Source organism: Eutrigla gurnardus, assembly GCF_963514095.1.
Source record: "Eutrigla gurnardus genome assembly, chromosome: 22".
NCBI classification, from domain to species: domain Eukaryota; kingdom Metazoa; phylum Chordata; class Actinopteri; order Perciformes; family Triglidae; genus Eutrigla; species Eutrigla gurnardus.
In genome coordinates, this window is record NC_139933.1 from 1,721,089 (window position 1) to 1,738,587 (window position 17,499).

General features: G+C 42.9%; 2 protein-coding genes across 5 annotated transcripts in view; both read right to left on the reverse strand.

Moving 5' to 3' along the window:
• Positions 1-63: 63 nt before the first annotated feature.
• tnfrsf13b (TNF receptor superfamily member 13B) overlaps positions 64-17,499 on the reverse strand; it is a 19,065-nt gene continuing 1,629 nt past the window's right edge. Inside the window, exons 1-5 of one of the 3 annotated variants that reach the window (XM_084040439.1) lie at positions 3,725-3,759; positions 2,170-2,304; positions 1,787-1,903; positions 1,065-1,394; positions 64-845 (exon numbers count right to left, since the gene is read on the reverse strand). In XM_084040439.1, the coding sequence (XP_083896565.1) occupies positions 583-845; positions 1,065-1,394; positions 1,787-1,903; positions 2,170-2,284 (825 nt within the window). In that variant the 5' untranslated portion in view covers positions 2,285-2,304; positions 3,725-3,759 and the 3' untranslated portion in view covers positions 64-582. Of the gene's footprint in view, positions 846-1,064; positions 1,395-1,786; positions 1,904-2,169; positions 2,305-3,162; positions 3,276-3,724; positions 3,760-17,499 lie in introns of those variants that run through there. The other 2 variants (XM_084040438.1, XM_084040440.1) reach the window with 2 other exon arrangements.
• Positions 13,097-17,499, reverse strand: part of sstr2a (somatostatin receptor 2a) — a 5,660-nt gene continuing 1,257 nt past the window's right edge. Inside the window, exons 2-4 of one of the 2 annotated variants that reach the window (XM_084040433.1) lie at positions 15,783-16,461; positions 14,815-15,140; positions 13,097-14,360 (exon numbers count right to left, since the gene is read on the reverse strand). In XM_084040433.1, the coding sequence (XP_083896559.1) occupies positions 13,929-14,360; positions 14,815-15,140; positions 15,783-16,170 (1,146 nt within the window). In that variant the 5' untranslated portion in view covers positions 16,171-16,461 and the 3' untranslated portion in view covers positions 13,097-13,928. Of the gene's footprint in view, positions 14,361-14,814; positions 15,141-15,782; positions 16,678-17,499 lie in introns of those variants that run through there. The other variant, XM_084040432.1, reaches the window with a different exon arrangement.

Here is a 17,499-nt window from a genome sequence, read left to right on the forward strand (position 1 = left end):
ATGGCTACATTTACAGATTTGAACACGATTAAAAAGCTTCTCTTCAGTTTCTTATATCAACGTTTTATTATTTATTTTCTTTATTGTGGCCAAAACGGGTACAAGGACATTCTGAATCATCCATTACTTGAAACCCAACAGAGGAAATCAGTACAACTTGGAAGGTTTCTGATGTTGATGACCCCTAGTGGTGGTATGAGGAATAAAAAATACACATCCATCACTGATTCCTGCACAATGAACTTGATGAATGCTCCAGTAACTCGTCTGTCCTTCTCACGGCTGTTTGGCTTTGTTGAATCAGTGTGAGAGATTTCAACTGCTTGACCAGACATACATGTGTGTCAGGGGTCAAGCTTAGTCAGTTCTTTCCTGTCTAATTGGTGTTTCAAGGCCTCAGACACCCGTGGACACAATTAAGGTCAGAACATGATCTTAATAACTCAACTCATTATTTACTTTTTAAGTATGCTTTTACTGCCTCGTGAAAACAACCACAGGGTGATTTCAAAATCCATTCCACTTGACTTATGACCTGGGGGACACATTTCCAGTCGTCTCCATGAGACAGCAGATCCAGCCTCATCCCACCGCAGCCTCCTCCTGCGCCTCCAGTCGGTAGGCGTGCTGGTTCCCGTCATTCCAGAGAGGCCCTTTCTTTTGGATCTGGTCCCGGTGGAGCGCGGGCTGCTGGTAGAATGAGAGAGGTGCTCTCGGTGGCCTGTCGTTGGCCTGGCCGTGTGCCTTCAGATCGGGGAAGCAGTGGATGCAGACGCAGGTCTCGGTAGGGCTGGAGTCGTATGACGGCTCCCGGTCATTGAGGTGGTTTGGCTGCGTTACGAAATCTGTAGGAAGACATAGGAAGGATAGTGGGCTCACATTGGAGCAGATTAGAGAGAAGGTACTGGTTGACTAATCTCTATGAGCAAATTCTGCATTCATATGTCGTCAAACCATATTGATGTTGATATCTGCTGGCTAGACTTTCCTAGAAATATTGCCCCTAAAGAGGCTTATTGATCGTCACACAAATAGCTGGTAGGTTCAGAGAGAACTTCACTGACCTTTTGAGCTCTTGCCCGCTTGGTCAACCTCCTGGCCCAACTTGGCCACGCTCTCCTGATGGTGGGTAACCGCCTTGGGTCCTGACTTGAAGGTTTTGGCCCTTGGTCCTCTCAGTAAGACTGCCAAGGCCAGAGACAGGCTAGAAAACAGCAGCACCATGCACAGGGCTAGCAGTGAATAGAGCAGGATAGTGGAGTCTTCCAGGGCCGCCGGCACCGACAGTCCTCTGGAATCCGCCGCTTGCGAGGTAATTTGAAACAGGAGCCGTTTGGTGTTGGCACGAGGTCTTGCAGACGGGGGGAAGGACGGGAAGGGTACCTCTGTAACCCCTTCAAGATAAAAGGGTAGTTTTTGGGATATTGTATTGGGATGACAGAAAATAAGGGAAGAAAGGCAATGCAACAGAAGAACCGGTAATATTGGGTCTCCTGATTTGTGTCCTGAACCCAAATTCCTGCAGGGCACCAAATTACCCGCATTCTCCCCCAATACAACCAACAAGCAGTTGTAAGCATCCATTGCATACGCAAACCAAATCATTGAGGTTCCACATTGGCCTTCAATGGTTAGGCTGAGTCTACCAAGAGATTTAGTACATTCTGTGTGACCATCTAGACACGAGTTGTATTAGCAATGGTATTGCAATCATGGTATTCATACTTGCAATTTGACTAGAGTTCCACAGCGTATTTTTACAGCGATAGTCACTAAATGTACTCACTCAGGCAGTGCTCATCACATTCTGATGTATGTCTGCCGCAGACGTCGGCGCACCTCACACACATCTTCAGCAGCAGGTCATAGTGATGGCCAGGCAGTGCTTTACATGCAGCAGATTCTAACACAGCAGAGAAACAATGATTTACTTACATTCTGTCCCATTTATATGTAATGTTCTCTGAGGAATTCCGGTGATACCGATTGCTAATCACCTACTGAACCAAATGCAGGAAGTACTCCCTCCAGAAAAGGTTACACCCGTAATTATATGGGAACTCAGAATTTCTCTCCTTCAAATGTTGCCTCTGGTCCAACTGGTAATAAAGATCCTTGCAACTGGTTGCATGTATAGGTCTTGCTGTTCCTATCTGAGTGTGTACTCACCACAGTACCCGATGCATTGGTCATTGACGTGCGGTTTCTTGCATTCGCTTTGACAGCCGATACAGCTTTGGACCAAGCCATCCCAGTACTGACCATCACGGCAGCCTCCACCCATCGGCCCGGTTGATCCTCAGGCTGTAGAACACAAAGATTAACACGGATGTGTAGAAGGATGAAGCTACAGGTGACGTGAGTCACTATAAATATGGGAAAGACCATCCATTTTATACATATGTAGCACTTTGCTTTGTGTATTAGTCGTGAAAGTCCTTTTCTTTGGTTGTTGCAGACTGATAGATCATGGTTGGTCACGCTGGTGACGAGAGTAAAGAGTTTAGATGCCTGTGGTGAAAAGGCAGGGTTTTTTTTGGTACTGTCATTTTGATGGTGGAGGGTTACTTTGCTGAAGTTTGCACAGTTGAGATGTGATGGAAATCATCCCAAATCCCAGACTATTTTTGAAGCCTCAAGTGCTGCACTTTGGCTTTTTCAAATGTCTGATATCAGAGGAGGTTAATTGTTAAAAGCTTATTGCGTTGGCAGTGTTGCAATTCAATTCCATTTTATTTTTAGTAATCTCGAGCAGACGAGGATCTTGGGTTCCATCTGCATTTGGTGTTGGTAGAAATGATGGGTAGCGACCTGTCAATGACAAGGTAGCAACACCCTTCCATATAATGTACTAAATGAACATCGTGCTGGATTGAAGAAGCCTTGAAACTAGCGATTAAGACCATAAACTCATGTTTACTGAGGTAATAAATCAAGTCGGGTCATTTTCTCATCGACTTCCATGCAATCGGACTTCTTTTTGCAACTAGAAGAGTCGCCCCCCTGATGGCCAGTACAGAGAATGACCGTTTAAGGCACTTTTCCGAACCCGGAAGTTGCTGCCATGCTGCACCTTTTGTTTCATCCCACAAGAGGCTGCTTCGGAATTATCACATATTTTTCTCAGATAATATGCTAATTATTGGTTAAAACAGGACTCACTCTGCACCGGTGAAGGTCTGTATTATTGTGTGTGTGCTGAATGAGCTTTGATAAGGTCTTTTCTTTTCCTATCGGCAACACAGCAGCCTCGTCGTCGCAGCAACACATCAACGCTCACCATGTTGTTCTCAAACACAAGTCCTCTTCGCTCCGCTGAGCAGCGAGTCGGCGGACTGTGACGGATTTAAACGTCCTCCGCCCTCAGCTGGAGCACACAGTGTATTTATCTCGTCCTCATAGCCAGCACTCACTCTTTCTCACAATGTATTGACACACATACATTTTAGTATTTATCTGTTTATTGAGAAAACTTCTCATATTTGTTCTCACGTGTTATGTCTGTGTGCATTCACAGCTAAATAAAGACATTTGTTGAGCTGCAAACTTAAGCACTCATAAGTGTCTCATCATAGCTACGAGTTAGTAAATGCGACAACGCTGGCTATGAAGTCGAGGGTTCGATTCCCTACCTGGACCACAACTAGTGATCACAAATAGTGAAAGTGCATCATTCGGTTGGCTGATGTGACCCAGCGTGGGCTAAAAAACGAGCTTCACTCACCTGACGAGACGATGAAGCGGCGGGAGACAGCTTGGTATGAAGATGAGAGTGAGACAGGCCTGTCTTTCAGTATGGGAGCTCATTTGGGTATAAGTCACAGCCTGATGTGGGACTTCCCCCCCTGTGTGTGGGGAGGACCCCCACCCGAACATATCACATTGTATCACGGCAGATATTCAGTAATTAGGCTCTTTGACATCAGAGAATACACTGTGATTTTTTTAAAACTACAAATGAGCCTAAAGAACTACAAAAAATACAGCTATTCTGCAGTCTTTGTGAGTTTAGCAGCAGTTTTCAGACTGTTCTTTGACTGCACCTCTTGAATGTTGCTATTATTCAGCACTATTATTGCCACCGTCTACCTTCAGAAGAAGGGGACTCCACCAGGCTTCATGCGAGGTATCGTGTGTTGCTGTGTAGAGTCTTGGTTACCATCAAATCACGGCATTAACCCTTCACTTCCGGATGAAAACGTGTTCCTTTGTCATTATGATGATGTAATTTTCCTTTTAATTTTCACATGCCTTTGTCTGGTCTTAGCATGGGGGGTAATTGATGAAAGGCGAGGGTTTACTGTGGCACACGTGTGCTTTTCCTGTTGTGATGAGTTGAAATATTCTGTTTCACATGTTGGTGTCATTTGAATTTCTATCATTGTTAACGTTCACAGTGTCAAACTGTCAAACTGTCTTTTTATTGAGATGTGACAAAAAAAAACTGCTTCTCTCGGCATCAGTGTGAAACCGTGGGCAGTTTTACTCTCGCTTTGGGCACAAGACCAGATTTCAGTGTTTCATCTCTGATTCCGTTCTCACATGAAGCCTCTTTCTGGCCATGTGACTGAGAGTCAATACACTGAATTGTTTCTAAGACGAGAGCACAAAGTACTAAAGATGTTAAAGATAACCAGAGATTTTAATTTTGGTCCAATTACAGGTACAAATGTTCATACACGGCTTTATTTGAATTTCCTGAATCACGCCGGGTGGTGTTTAAACAAACACATAAAACACAAACGTACAACTAAAGTGTGCAAAGTAAAGGGAGGAAATGAGAACAGAACTTTAAAAGTTCAATAACAGAGAGGATCATGGGAGACCACAACAAATCAGGAGATTTTAATTTTAAAAAAAAAAGGTATTTAGGTCTCTTTGCTGCACAGCTGTTAGAAGAAACCGGATATTCTGGGCTGACGAGTCGTTAAAGGTGTTAGTTTTGTTTTAAATACTACAAATGTGTTTCTGCTTTGTGCCATTTCAAACAATGTAGCAGCTGCAGAACCGCAGGAGAATCGGTTATTGACATTATTGATAGACAATGCACCAAAAAAGAACACATAAATACACTATCATGATGATAAAATAGTTCCAGTTAAGCTGCAAGTTTGGTACATGTGAGTCACCAAACAATAAATACAACCCCCAATATATATCTCTGCATTCAACACGGTTTCCTAAAAAATATGTTCCTGTTCAACGCAACAGCATTCTTGCTTATGTTTCAAAATATATTAAAAAAAAAACGAGCATTCAATAAAACTACTTTGTGATTTGGCTTAAAATGTTTGTTCCATAACTGAAGTTAAATGTTGAACTTTGGTTTCACCCGGGACTCTAACCGCGGTCTCCTGGGTGAAAGTCCTGTGTTTGTTTGACCCCACAGCCTGACCCCCTGACTGGACTTAAACTAGATCAGTCGAAGGTCCTTCTTTGCAAGACTTCACACGTAACCGTATGTAAATAACTAGAATGCAACTTTGAGTCAGACAACTAATCAAGAGGAAAACCAAGAAGTTGTTTGAGGAAGCACAGATACAAGTATGACTCCCGCTGAGTCATTGTAAAACCAAGCGCCTTGTCACAGTTTACATTTACTCAAATCTGTGCTGAAACAATGGAGATTAGCTCGAATGGATCTTTAATGATAAAATCTAATGGGATATGAAAAACACATAAAACAAAATCAGGTTGTGAATCCAATATTAGACACAAAGATATACAAGAGAATTAAGGTTATGTATAAAACCAATTAGTTTGTGTATTATCATTTATTTTTCTCATGTTTTCCATCAAGCAGTTACCAGTGGATCCTTAAAATGAATGCACAACTGTGTCTTCATAATAACGAGCCCAAAGAGTGCTGTGCATAGCAGCCGGCAAAAAGTTTGTGCCAATAAAACCCCAAAAACTAGAGACACACATAAAAAGTCATGTCACAACAAACCTATTTGAATTTCTACTTTACTGCTCATCAAAAAAAACCCAAAGAGGAAGGACGGCTGTTCTGGTTCCTGGATCTCACCTCGAACCAAACAACCACCTACAGAAACCTGTATACCCAGAATAGCCTCGCTGCAGATGGGTAGTCAAATTCAGAAAAGGAAAAAGGGAAGCCAGATCATATGAGTAAGAGAAAAAAAAAGGTACACAAAAAAAAGATTAAATCAGTGAATTTGGCTCACACAGATATTTTTGGGTTGAATTATATTTTTCTGGCATCATTTTATAACCTGAGCAATAATCTGACTGGAAGCTGGAAAGTCTTATCAAGAACAGCACATTCCCTCCAACAATACCAGGATTACACCAGTAGATGGCGACAGACAGCAATATATGAAAAGACAATCTGATCAGGATCAACAATTTTGTCCGGCCTACTCTCTGTGTATCAATTATCACTTTTTAATGCTCTTAATATTGTATAAATCACTCTGACTTTATGATAGACGGACTGTATAAGAAGTCGACAAAGCCATTGGTTTGTTGAATACTGTTTTGAAGCCTCACATTTGGCATTTTGGCCTTGGCCATCTTGGATTTTTACAGGTAAGCAACCTGTCGATCAGCAAGTAAGCCCCCTAAAGCACCCCTGCTTTCTGGTCTGGTGGACTCTAAATGGACCATAATGTACTAAATGAACATCATGCTGGATTGAAGAAGACTTGAAACTAGAGATTGAGACCATAAACTCATGTTTACAATGTTTACTGAGATAATACATCAAGAGAGAAGTAGGACCATTTTCTCATAGACTTCTATACAACCAGAGAGGAGTCGCCCCCTGGTGGCCAGCAGAGAGAAGTAGGACCATTTTCTCATAGACTTCTATACAACCAGAGAGGAGTCGCCCCCTGGTGGCCAGCAGAGAGAAGTAGGACCATTTTCTCATAGACTTCTATACAACCAGAGAGGAGTCGCCCCCTGGTGGCCAGCAGAGAGAATGACAGTTTAGGGTACTTTCGGCATCGGCTTCACTCTTCAGAACCGGAGGTGGTCAAGCTGAGTGAGAGCAGCCTGCCTGGGTACAGATGAAGTGTGAATCGTATGCGTGTTGTAGCTGAAGGATTTGGCCAAGATGACCGGAGCGTTACTATGAGACATGTGTCTGGACATGTTTGATAAAGGCTTCCATGCCGTGCAGCGCTCCACTGAAATTTCTACCACACCACTGAACAATGTTCCCACCCACAAGAGGTTCTATCTGTCGAAGATCAAACAGACCATGTTGTCATACTGCTATTGTGTGTAACCTGCTGGTCAAAAGGCATCTATTTGTTCCTTTATCACATGTTTATCTGTCTATGGAGCAGAGATTCTGTTCTCAAAGATAGTGAGGTTGAACTAAATCAGCACATTACTATCTCCATGGCAACGTGTCACTGCATCCCTAGTATTCAATATGTTCCCTGCAGCGATTTCACCGGATCAAACTCATTGTTGGAACTAAATCTGATTTACGATTTGAAAACCACATCAAGTCTTTCTCCTAAGTGACTTGTGTATTAAAGTGATCACATGATTCTGTGTTTCTACTCGGATCTAGGGAGTGATTTAGCGGCATGTGAATGAGTTAGATCGTCTGCCATCAGCGTATGAATGTGTGTGAATGTAGACTGAATAGTGTAAAGCGCCTTGAGTGATCAAAAAGACTAGAAAATCGCAGATTTAGAAATGCAGGTCCACTTTTCTTTCACCATCTACACTGTCTGCTGAAAGGGTTGCTAGATAACCATTTGCTAATCATATCCACAACTACTTTGCAATATTGTAGGTGTAATGAGGAGAATTAACATAATGTGCCCACACTGCTGAAATAATTAGGAGTAAAACGTGAGATTTAACAGATTTAATTTTCCGTGAAATGCTACATGAGGAATATCCCTTGAGAACTGAGCCTTGTTTTTAAAGGACGTAGGACGTGTTCTGGGGATCTGAAGACCTTTCCAAATAAAGGGTTCATGTCAAATATCTTGTGCTGTACACTCATTCTGATTTGGCCTACTTGCCTCGACTTTGTTGTACTTTGAGTCGATGTTATGCAACTGAACCTTTCAAAAGATTTTTTCGGGAGTGGCTTGACGAGTAATCTTTCTGTCTGGTTGTTGAAAAGGTCGTACGTACAGAGGCTTGATCGTATACCGAAGCTTCGGCACAGCGCTGACCTCTTATAATAAATCTACTGTTGACTGCACTGAGGGAATGAGGGCTTCATTCACTGACTTGACATTCAAACTTGACTAAAAAAAAAACTCTATTTATCTGGCTAGAAGTGGTTGAGAAAATTCATGTTGGATTTACTCCTCTTGCCGATCCTCTCACCTACCGTCACCGCCACAATAAAACACCCCAAGCACGACGATTTATCACAGAGTCCATTACTCGTTTTCACGGTGGAACTGAATCCTCGGCAGTGCAGATTGGCACCGCGTTCATAGTCATGAGTCATATGGGGGCGAGAGAGAATGAGTGGCGATATGAGGTGTTGTCACAAGTGGGCTCACAATCCGACCGGTACCAGCAGACGCAGGACTCTATTGCAGACACGACACGCAGAGAAAATGTCTTTACTAGAAGAACACAGGGTTCGGTACGCAGGTAGATATTCAAAAAACACATAGGTTTACTTCAGCAACAAAACTATTTAGTTAGACCTGATGTTAAAAGAGTCATTAAGACCCCAAACTACCCTTTTTTGGCAGAAAACCAAAATACATGGTTATTAAGTCTATTTTATAGATTGATTCAGGTCCAAATCTGAAAGTACTTAAATGCTTCACTTTGCGTTTTATGAATTGCGTCTGCTGAATTGCTGATCTGGAGACGTTTATGCAACCAGCTTCCATCGCCAACAAATCAATTAATCTCAATGAATCCTGTGGAAGCCATACGTGTCTGTATAAAATGTCATGGCAAGCCATCAACATAGTTTAGTCTGGTCCAAAGGGGTGTACCATCAGAGCTGAAAAAAGGGGTTCAATTTGGTTGAAAATGACTATGCCCACTTCTTATATCAAGTCTTGCCTCACTATCAGCACATATATTCTCTCAACCCCCACCTTTCGAACTTTCTGGGTTACTTTGGCCTCCCCTCTGCGCCCAACCTTAAGCTCTGTTGTTGTCGAGTGAGTGATGAGATTTAACTGTTTGTTGAGTTCACTGCCCTCTTGAGAAATGCTGGAATCCACTGAATCCCACCGGGTACCGTTTGTATACAACATAGTGTATTCTGTCGGGATAAAGGAAATACTTGGAGTTCCTCCAAAGGGGTTGTATTCCTTGGGGGAAATATATAGTGGAAAAGCCCTTCAAGTTGCACATCACACACACACACACACACACACACACACACACACAAACATGCACATCCAATAAGGAATAAACAGGTTTGACCATGGGAGCAGGAACTGGCCTGCATTTTAATCGCAGAGACAAGGACACTGGCCTGTCCATTACAATCAATGATCACATTATATTCTATGCAACAGTAAAGAGTCACAAATAAACATCTGCTTCTGACATTATATCACACAAACATAAGCTATGTAAGCTGGGGGAGATACTGAAAACGTCCTGTTTTGGTTGCTGACATGTCTGTACAGTACAAAGGCCTTTGGTTGTTTGGCTTTTGGGAGAAACGGGTTACAAGGTTGTGTTGCTGTACATTGTCTGTCATCACATGATTTATATAGAGTGGTGCAGAGGTGACATATTTCTGTCGGCCACTAACCCTGGAAGCTAGCATTGCACAGGCAAAAAGCCAAAGCATTGGATTTTGGAATATTGCATGAAATAATATGTTTTTTGTTCAGCAAGAGAGTTGTCACAAATGAACACCACTTTTAGGATTTTTGAAGCTTGAATGCAATCTGCAGAGGTAAAAAGCCAATATTAGCCACTTGTTAGCAACCACCCTTTTCAGTGGTCCTAGTCTTGTTCCACATTTTGGCCGTAGGACCCCGAACAGCAACCTTACTGCTTCTGACTCCATCTGGCTTCTGGTGTGAAGCTGCTAACAAGGTTAGCTTCATAATTCAACGTCAACATTACTGCTAATTGCATTTGTAGCAAGTAGCAATGATAGCGAGGCTCCGGGATGATGTGGTAGTGACGCTGTGGTAGCAACCTATCAATAACAAGGTAGCCACAGCCTAAAGCATAACCTGCTTTATCATCTATTTTCTATTTTACTATCTCGAAATAAACCATAATGTACTAAATGAACATCATGCTGGATTGAAGAAACGAGAGATTGAGACCATAAACTCATGTTTACTGAGATAATACATCAAGAGAGAAGTAGGCTCATTTTCTCATAGACTTCTATACAATCAGACTTCTTTTTGCAACCGGAGGAGTCGCCCCCTGATGGACGGTAGGGAGAATGCAAGTTTAAGGCACCTCCACTTTGGCTTCACTTTTCAGAACCGGAGGTTGCCGCCTGGTGTTGACCACAGACCTTAATTCAGGCATCTAACCCAAAACCTCATTAACAAATCTATTTAAATTTGAGAAAGAGGGAACTGCAAAGTGCAAAAAAAGATTGCTGACTAATTTCCTGCACCACTCTTTTAAGTTCCAAGGCACAAAGATAAAATTCTCTGCACAGAAAAGTACATACCCATGATAGTACACCGTCAGAAACAAGCATGTAAGTTATGACCAGCGTGGCAAAAAAAATAGACTTAGTCAAGATTATAATGTTGAAAAGCCAGGTATAATTTTCTTTAAAGAATCACTCATATTTGCCGCTGATCAAAAGTCCATGAAGTCCATTTCTGTAACTGTTTCTCTGAGAGTGTATCCATCCAGTAAGTGTGTAACACTGGTGTTGTACGTGAGGCGACACAGAAGGTGGGATATGCAACCCTCTCCATGCAAGAACAAGCCACAAATACATATACAATATTGAACGGTGCATCCTCAGGAGTGCACGTTCTAGCCCTTCGCAAATGAACTTGTGTTTCTGAAAAAGAAACCAAGCGCAAGAAGGCAGAGGTTTCCCCGTTCCTCCGCCTCTTCCCCTCATATGTACACTATACAGTGGCATTAACCAGACAGACCATCCATACAAATGCACTTTTCACATTTGTCGATGAATTGTGCCCAAATGACTTTTTTTCAGAATATGTCCTAATTTCAGAGCGATAATTAGGTCTTGATTTCACAAAATTACAAAAGACGCAGCGACTGCTGGCACTGTCTCATCGCCTCAGCAGTTCTTTTCCTGCTACATTTACACTGGTTTTGGCACAAACTGTCATATCAACATATACTAAACATCAGAATAGTCCATTCAGTACATTAAGTATGTCCAAATAGCCAGCGGCAATGGTATGGCAGTGCAGTTTCATTCACTGTGGTTCAGTTCATTTCAGCTCCTTTGAGTTTTAGTGGTCCTCACATAATTCTTCACCAGCACACGAAAAGGGAACATATAGGACAGAGCAATGAATTAAGTAATGAATGGATGATGAGAGAGAGTATCTCTTGGACTTCAGGCTTGAAGGCTTTTATGACAAATAGAGATATACAGAAAGAGAAAGCATGTTTCAGGGTCATTCACAGGTTTTATACATCTGGCAATCCAAACATGATTGGTTGTGGGTTCCACTCATAGAACCTTTGGTCTTCATGTGTCACATTATTACACACATGCACAGTCCACTGGGTCAGTTTGACCTCTCGATGCAGATATGGTCATCGGCATCACCTTCTGCATTACTCAGAAAAGGATGCGAGGAGTTACATTGTGATCGTGTTTTTGTCTTTACATACACTAGATGAGTTGTACCTTTTAACCGCATGCCTGCAAATGTGAGCATGTTCCTATTTTGACTTGTGACTTGAATGGGAAACCCCCCCGATAGAAATACCTAACTAACAGTGACGGCACGGAGAGAATCCCATGGGTAAATTAATCTCAGCATTTTTGGTCTCTTTTGAAGGCTTCTAACTTGACGGATCGGCCTATACTGTGACAAAGTGAATATGACACCGCAGCATATGGCGGACAGCCTTATTACCATAGAGGCTTTGCAGTTGTTTGACAAATATCTTGTATAGCTTCAACGGATATAGATAAATGGCTCATTCAGTCAGCATTAATGGAGTGATAAGGTTTCCGGATTCAGGTTATCGTAGCATGGTCTTTTTGTTGTAGCTCATCCGGCTCCTGTTTTAAGATGTAAGTAAATGGATTCAGACCTTACTAGCTAGTTTACCAGGTAGCTGATTTATAAAAATGGATGGCTGGGGGCCAAAACCATACTTCTCTTGCATATTTTTGATGACGCCGGTTGTAAAAGGTCCTTTAACTGGTTGATAGTAAGCTTTTTTGTGGTATTTGGGATATAATTTTGTGAGCAAACAATTCATATTTAACATTTAGTGGCCTTGGTGAGGCTAGCCTGTGTGGAAATCTGAATATTGAGTTTGTACAATATATATGTAATGGGTAAAACTACTAAAGGTGTGGAGTTTGAAAGATGTGGGCATTTACAGGCTGCCCCAGTTGCATCTTGCGTAAGGATCCATTGTTTTTGGAGCTCAACCTACTGACTGCTGTTCTTTTAAAAAGCTGTAAAAAATAAATTAACTTTATGTTTGATCTATTGATACATATAAGTTAAGTTACAACTTAAGTTAAATACAATCTGAACTTTCTGAGCAGTGACTGCCCAACGACTTCCAAAAAAATGCCCTTAGAAGGCTTGTGGCAACATTTCTCTGACAAGATGACACTTTTTTTTTCTTCCTTCTGTGAAAATCAGGCTTTTTTTGTTTTTTGTTTTGCAGTGGCATGACCACATTTCAACATGAGATCTTACATTGTCAAAACACAGCACTTTACAAGTAGAAGCAGGCTCCTTTTAACGGCACCGCCGCCACAGGGAGCAATTATTTTTAAGACCAGGGTACAGTGACGTGTAAAGTACACATGATGGGTTTCACAAATATACTGTCAAAACAAGTCTTGATGCAACACAATATTCTTACACCGGGGAATGCGTTTCTTTTGGAGTTGCTCATGTCAGAAACCGTTTTCTAGGCTATATACAAAGTACAAGTATTTCAAAGTGAGCCGGGTCAGAGCCGCCGCCGCCGAGATGTTTTTTCCCATCCTTCCGCTTCGATCAATAATCCAGGATGTTCAATTCATGAGTTTTTCTAAGAGAGGAAAAGAGCATCCTTCACTTGTGGAGTTGGAAGGCATTTCCATTTCATTGCCAAGGTGATGATGTCAGACCAGGCTTTAGCTGGTATGAATAACACATGACATGACATGATGCTTTTCACCTTTTTGGCTTGTGGGGATCTGATTTTGTATACAGAACAACCGCGTCCGGCTGTTTACCACTGCAGTGATTTCTTCAGCAGTATTTCCACATTCGGAGAAATCGATGCCGACCCTTCATAGCTCTCAAACTCCATCGAGGAGATTTCCTCAGATCTCCCAGTCAACTAGCCCAAAGGATTTCTCCAGCAGCTCCATAGCAGTCCATTCTTTCTTGTTTCGATTTTGCCTCCATTCTGCGTGACTTCTGACAACTCAATAGAAACCCGGAGCTGGCAAGCGTGAACAGCACTGTTATTTATGTTTGATTTTATCGTCACTTGAATGCACTGCTGAAAAAAAATGACTTCAGCCTCGGGGGTAAACCGGCTCAAGTTGCCTCATTCGGCACAAATATCAGAAGTTTTGAGCCGTGTACTTTGCCCAACCTCTGAACGCCTCAGTTAACTGTTTATTCTTCACTTCGACTTTGTTCATGCACCGATGTCCATGAGCAGCAGCTATTACATCATCCTCCTGATGACCCCCGCATCTTTGGAAAGGGGTCACTAGCGGTGTCCTGGCAGCTAATCAGTCCAGAGGCTCCAAGCAGAGTCCCTATCCTCCGTAGACGTGAATGCCGACCCCCTCAGATGCTGGTCTGCAGCTCGCCATTGAGCAAGGCAGCATTGTGAGTCTCCAGGTTAGCGTTGATGATCACTGCGTCGGTAACCATCCGGCTCCTGTCCGCCCGGCTGTCGCTGCGCTCCATGTCGTCCAGGCCCGCCACCTTTTTCAGGCACAGGACGTTCTGAAAGCTCTTCTTGAAGTTGTCCGACAGGAAGGCGTACAGGATGGGGTTGGCGCAGCTGTTGGCGTAGCCGAGCACCACCACGAAGTCGAAGGTGCTCTTCATGGCCGAGGTGGGGTTGATGGAGCTGGTGACGGAGGTGACGTTGAATATGTAGAACGGCAGCCAACAGAGGACGAACACCGCCACCACGATGGACACCATGCGCGTCACCTTGCGCTCGGAGCGCTTCCGCTTGGTGGAGCCCACCCGCATGCCGGACGACTTCACCTGGCAAAGGAACGGACCGTCAGTGGCTTTAGCTTCAAATTTAAACCATGTTAGATCATTGGTATTCTCATCGAACTCTTCAAGAAAGTAAATGTGTGTCTTGTAACAAAAATGTTGACATATTACTTTAAAAGCTTAAAGTGCCAGAGCTTGAATGTTGTATGCAACCATTAAGTGCTAGCTAGGATCATAGCTCTTAACCCAGGCCCGGGAGGGAAACCAAACAGGCATTCATTAAATTTGCAAAAGGAGGAAATCTTGAAAATATGAACTCACCAGATGGTAGCCATGCTTTTAGTTAGCTTAGTCACTATTAGGGACAATTTCCTACAAACTGCTGTGTTTTGACATTACCATAAAAAACACAGACTTTCCCTCGTTAGGTTGGATAACCTTAACAGTCCTGTAGCCAGTATAAATATCATGTTATCTCATGGTAATGTCCGGATCTCACCTTCACTATAATGAGCAGGTAGCACATACATATGACAGCCAGCGGGAGGAAGAATCCGATGAAGAAGGTGTAGATTATGAAGGCTGTGTAATAGACGCCCTGGGGCTCCGGCCACATGATACCACACACCGGCACCTTGTTAAGGCCACTGAAGATCATAGTGGGCAGGATGACTAACAGGGACACACCCCATACTGTCAGGTTAATGAGCTTGGCCACTCGGGGCTTCCGCCATCTCGTAGACTTAATAGGGTGGACGACTGCCAAGTACCGGTCGATGCTCATCACCATCAGACAGAAGATGCTGGTGAACTGATTGAGGGAGTCTGAAAGGGCAAAGAGGGGGAGAGAGAAGTGTAAAATGAGGACATGTATCATCTAACAGGCTCAGTGATTGCTCATTCTTGTTCTTTTGATTGACACAGGAGGTGTATAAAGGGTGATAAAGACACTTATAGATACATACTTCCATATATGTGGATATGCATGGCAATGGAAATTAATAGGAATCGTCATTTAGTGGAACTGTCACGGAGCTAGTCTCGTCTCGGCCTCCATATATGGTCTCGGTTTAGCAAACGATGATTTCAGGATCATTTCCCTTCTTAAAGCCAAGCTGAAATGCCTTCTTAACTATTTTAGATCACATCCCTGGTCATAATAATAATCACTAATATAAAAAAATCTATTTTTTTATATCAAAATCCAATATTTGTTTCTTCCTTCCTGGAAAACAAAATATGACTACCATCAAGTAGTACCCACCAATTTAAACCATTAACATTGTGACTTCCATCAATCAATCAATTTGCAAGGAGAAGATTGTGAGCCAATCTTTTCAGCGTTCAAATCTAATTCCTCCCAACCTGATGTCCGTCTGTCTATTCTGCTTCACTCAGAAATACGTCACCACACTGAAGATAGATACCACATGTGTGTCTCTGCCCAGTGGACTGCTCTGCACCTACCAACAGTCATGATCACCCTGCACAGCACCTCTCCGAAGGGCCAGTGAACCAGAGCCAGCTGCAGGGCGATGAACGGCAGGCTCATCATGCACAGAACGTCGGCCACCGCCAGGTTCAGGATGTAGATGTTGGTCACCGTCTTCATCTTGGCGTAGCGCAGGATGACGTATATGACCAGCGCGTTGCCGCACAGCCCGATGCCGCACACCATGAAGTAGATGAAGGTGATGACCACGGAGCTGGTCTTGTCCTGGTGGTGATCCCCGGCCTTGGAGATGTTGAGGTCCAGGTCGGACTCGTTGCCCTGCAGGTAGCTGTCATACAGGAGGGGCTCGGGGATGGAGAAGTTGGGGGGAGTCGGGAGGAAGGGCCACTGATCCAAGGCCATGATGGCGGAGAGGGGTTTTAAGGGTATCAAAGGGTTCCGAGTGTCGAGATCGTTGACCTGACGATGATCCAAGCAGGACGGAAACGTTGTCAATCAATAATCTGTGACCTCTTTGATGTACTCATAGAGTTTGTAGACTAGTTCTTAAAAGCATTGATTTTGCAAATGCAAGATGTGGAAATAAGGGTAAAGGGTTCAAAGTTAAGCCTGGGAATCTGACACGGGGTCTAGGGGGTTAAGAGGCAGGATGGTCGGGGATTTTCAGGAGGAACCACAAGTATCACATCCCAACTGTAGAGAAACCGACAAGAGAAAGAACAGTGAGTTTGGCAGAGAAACACTTATCATATAATACATTTATAATAATAATAATAGCCTTTAAAAATACATGGCAACAGTCGCATGGTAACTTTACATCACTGCTTTCACAATCAGAGGAATATGTAGAATATTCTAGAGAACATTCCTGAAAATTCCCCGACATGCTTATTATCTACAATTCTACTTCTACGAGGAGCATTTGGAAGACAGAGATGTGGCGGAGATGCCGATTCAGCCACATTCAAATTTGACATGACGTGCAGCTTCCTTTTTATACATTTTGGCCGTTTTCTCACAAAGCAGAGAGAAAGACAAAATCTGGTCATGTGAGATTTTTCTGTCACCAAAATGTGTAGGCTTGTTCTACAGAACTCATCCCAACTTCTACTTTGCAATCCAATATCTTATCCAATATCTCAATAACGATTGAATTATCTTTTACTACTTCAGAGTTGTATTTGTGCCAACAGGACTCGTCTCCCGCTTTCTAACAGTCCAGATGAATCCACTTCGTGCTGCACTGAGCCAAGTATCAGGTGTGTGTGTGTGTGTGTGTGTGTGTGTGTGTGTGTGTGTGTGTGTGTGTGTGTGTGTGTGTGTGTGTGTGTGTGTGTGTGTGTGCCTCCCCCACGTATGCATACATGCAAAAAAAATGGGTCCGCCTGAGCGAGAACACGACGAGGGCACCGCGCTGAAAGACAAATGTTTATTCAATTGATCTCGAGGACAAACAGCTCTGACACTCACAATCGTTTCCCTTAAAACAGAATTATTATTTTATAAAAATGTGATACCACAGCAACCCTCGTGAATGCAATCATATGGCAGACACGTTGCATTCTTGTGATTTGATGTGCAAATAAAGTAATTTTTTTTAAAAGCCATAATTCTTTAAGATTTCACTGCTGGGTGATTTATTAAAGTGGTAGCAGAGAGTGCAGGAATTGTGGACCCCGCAGTGATTTACTTATTATTATTATTATTATTATTATTATTATTATTATTATT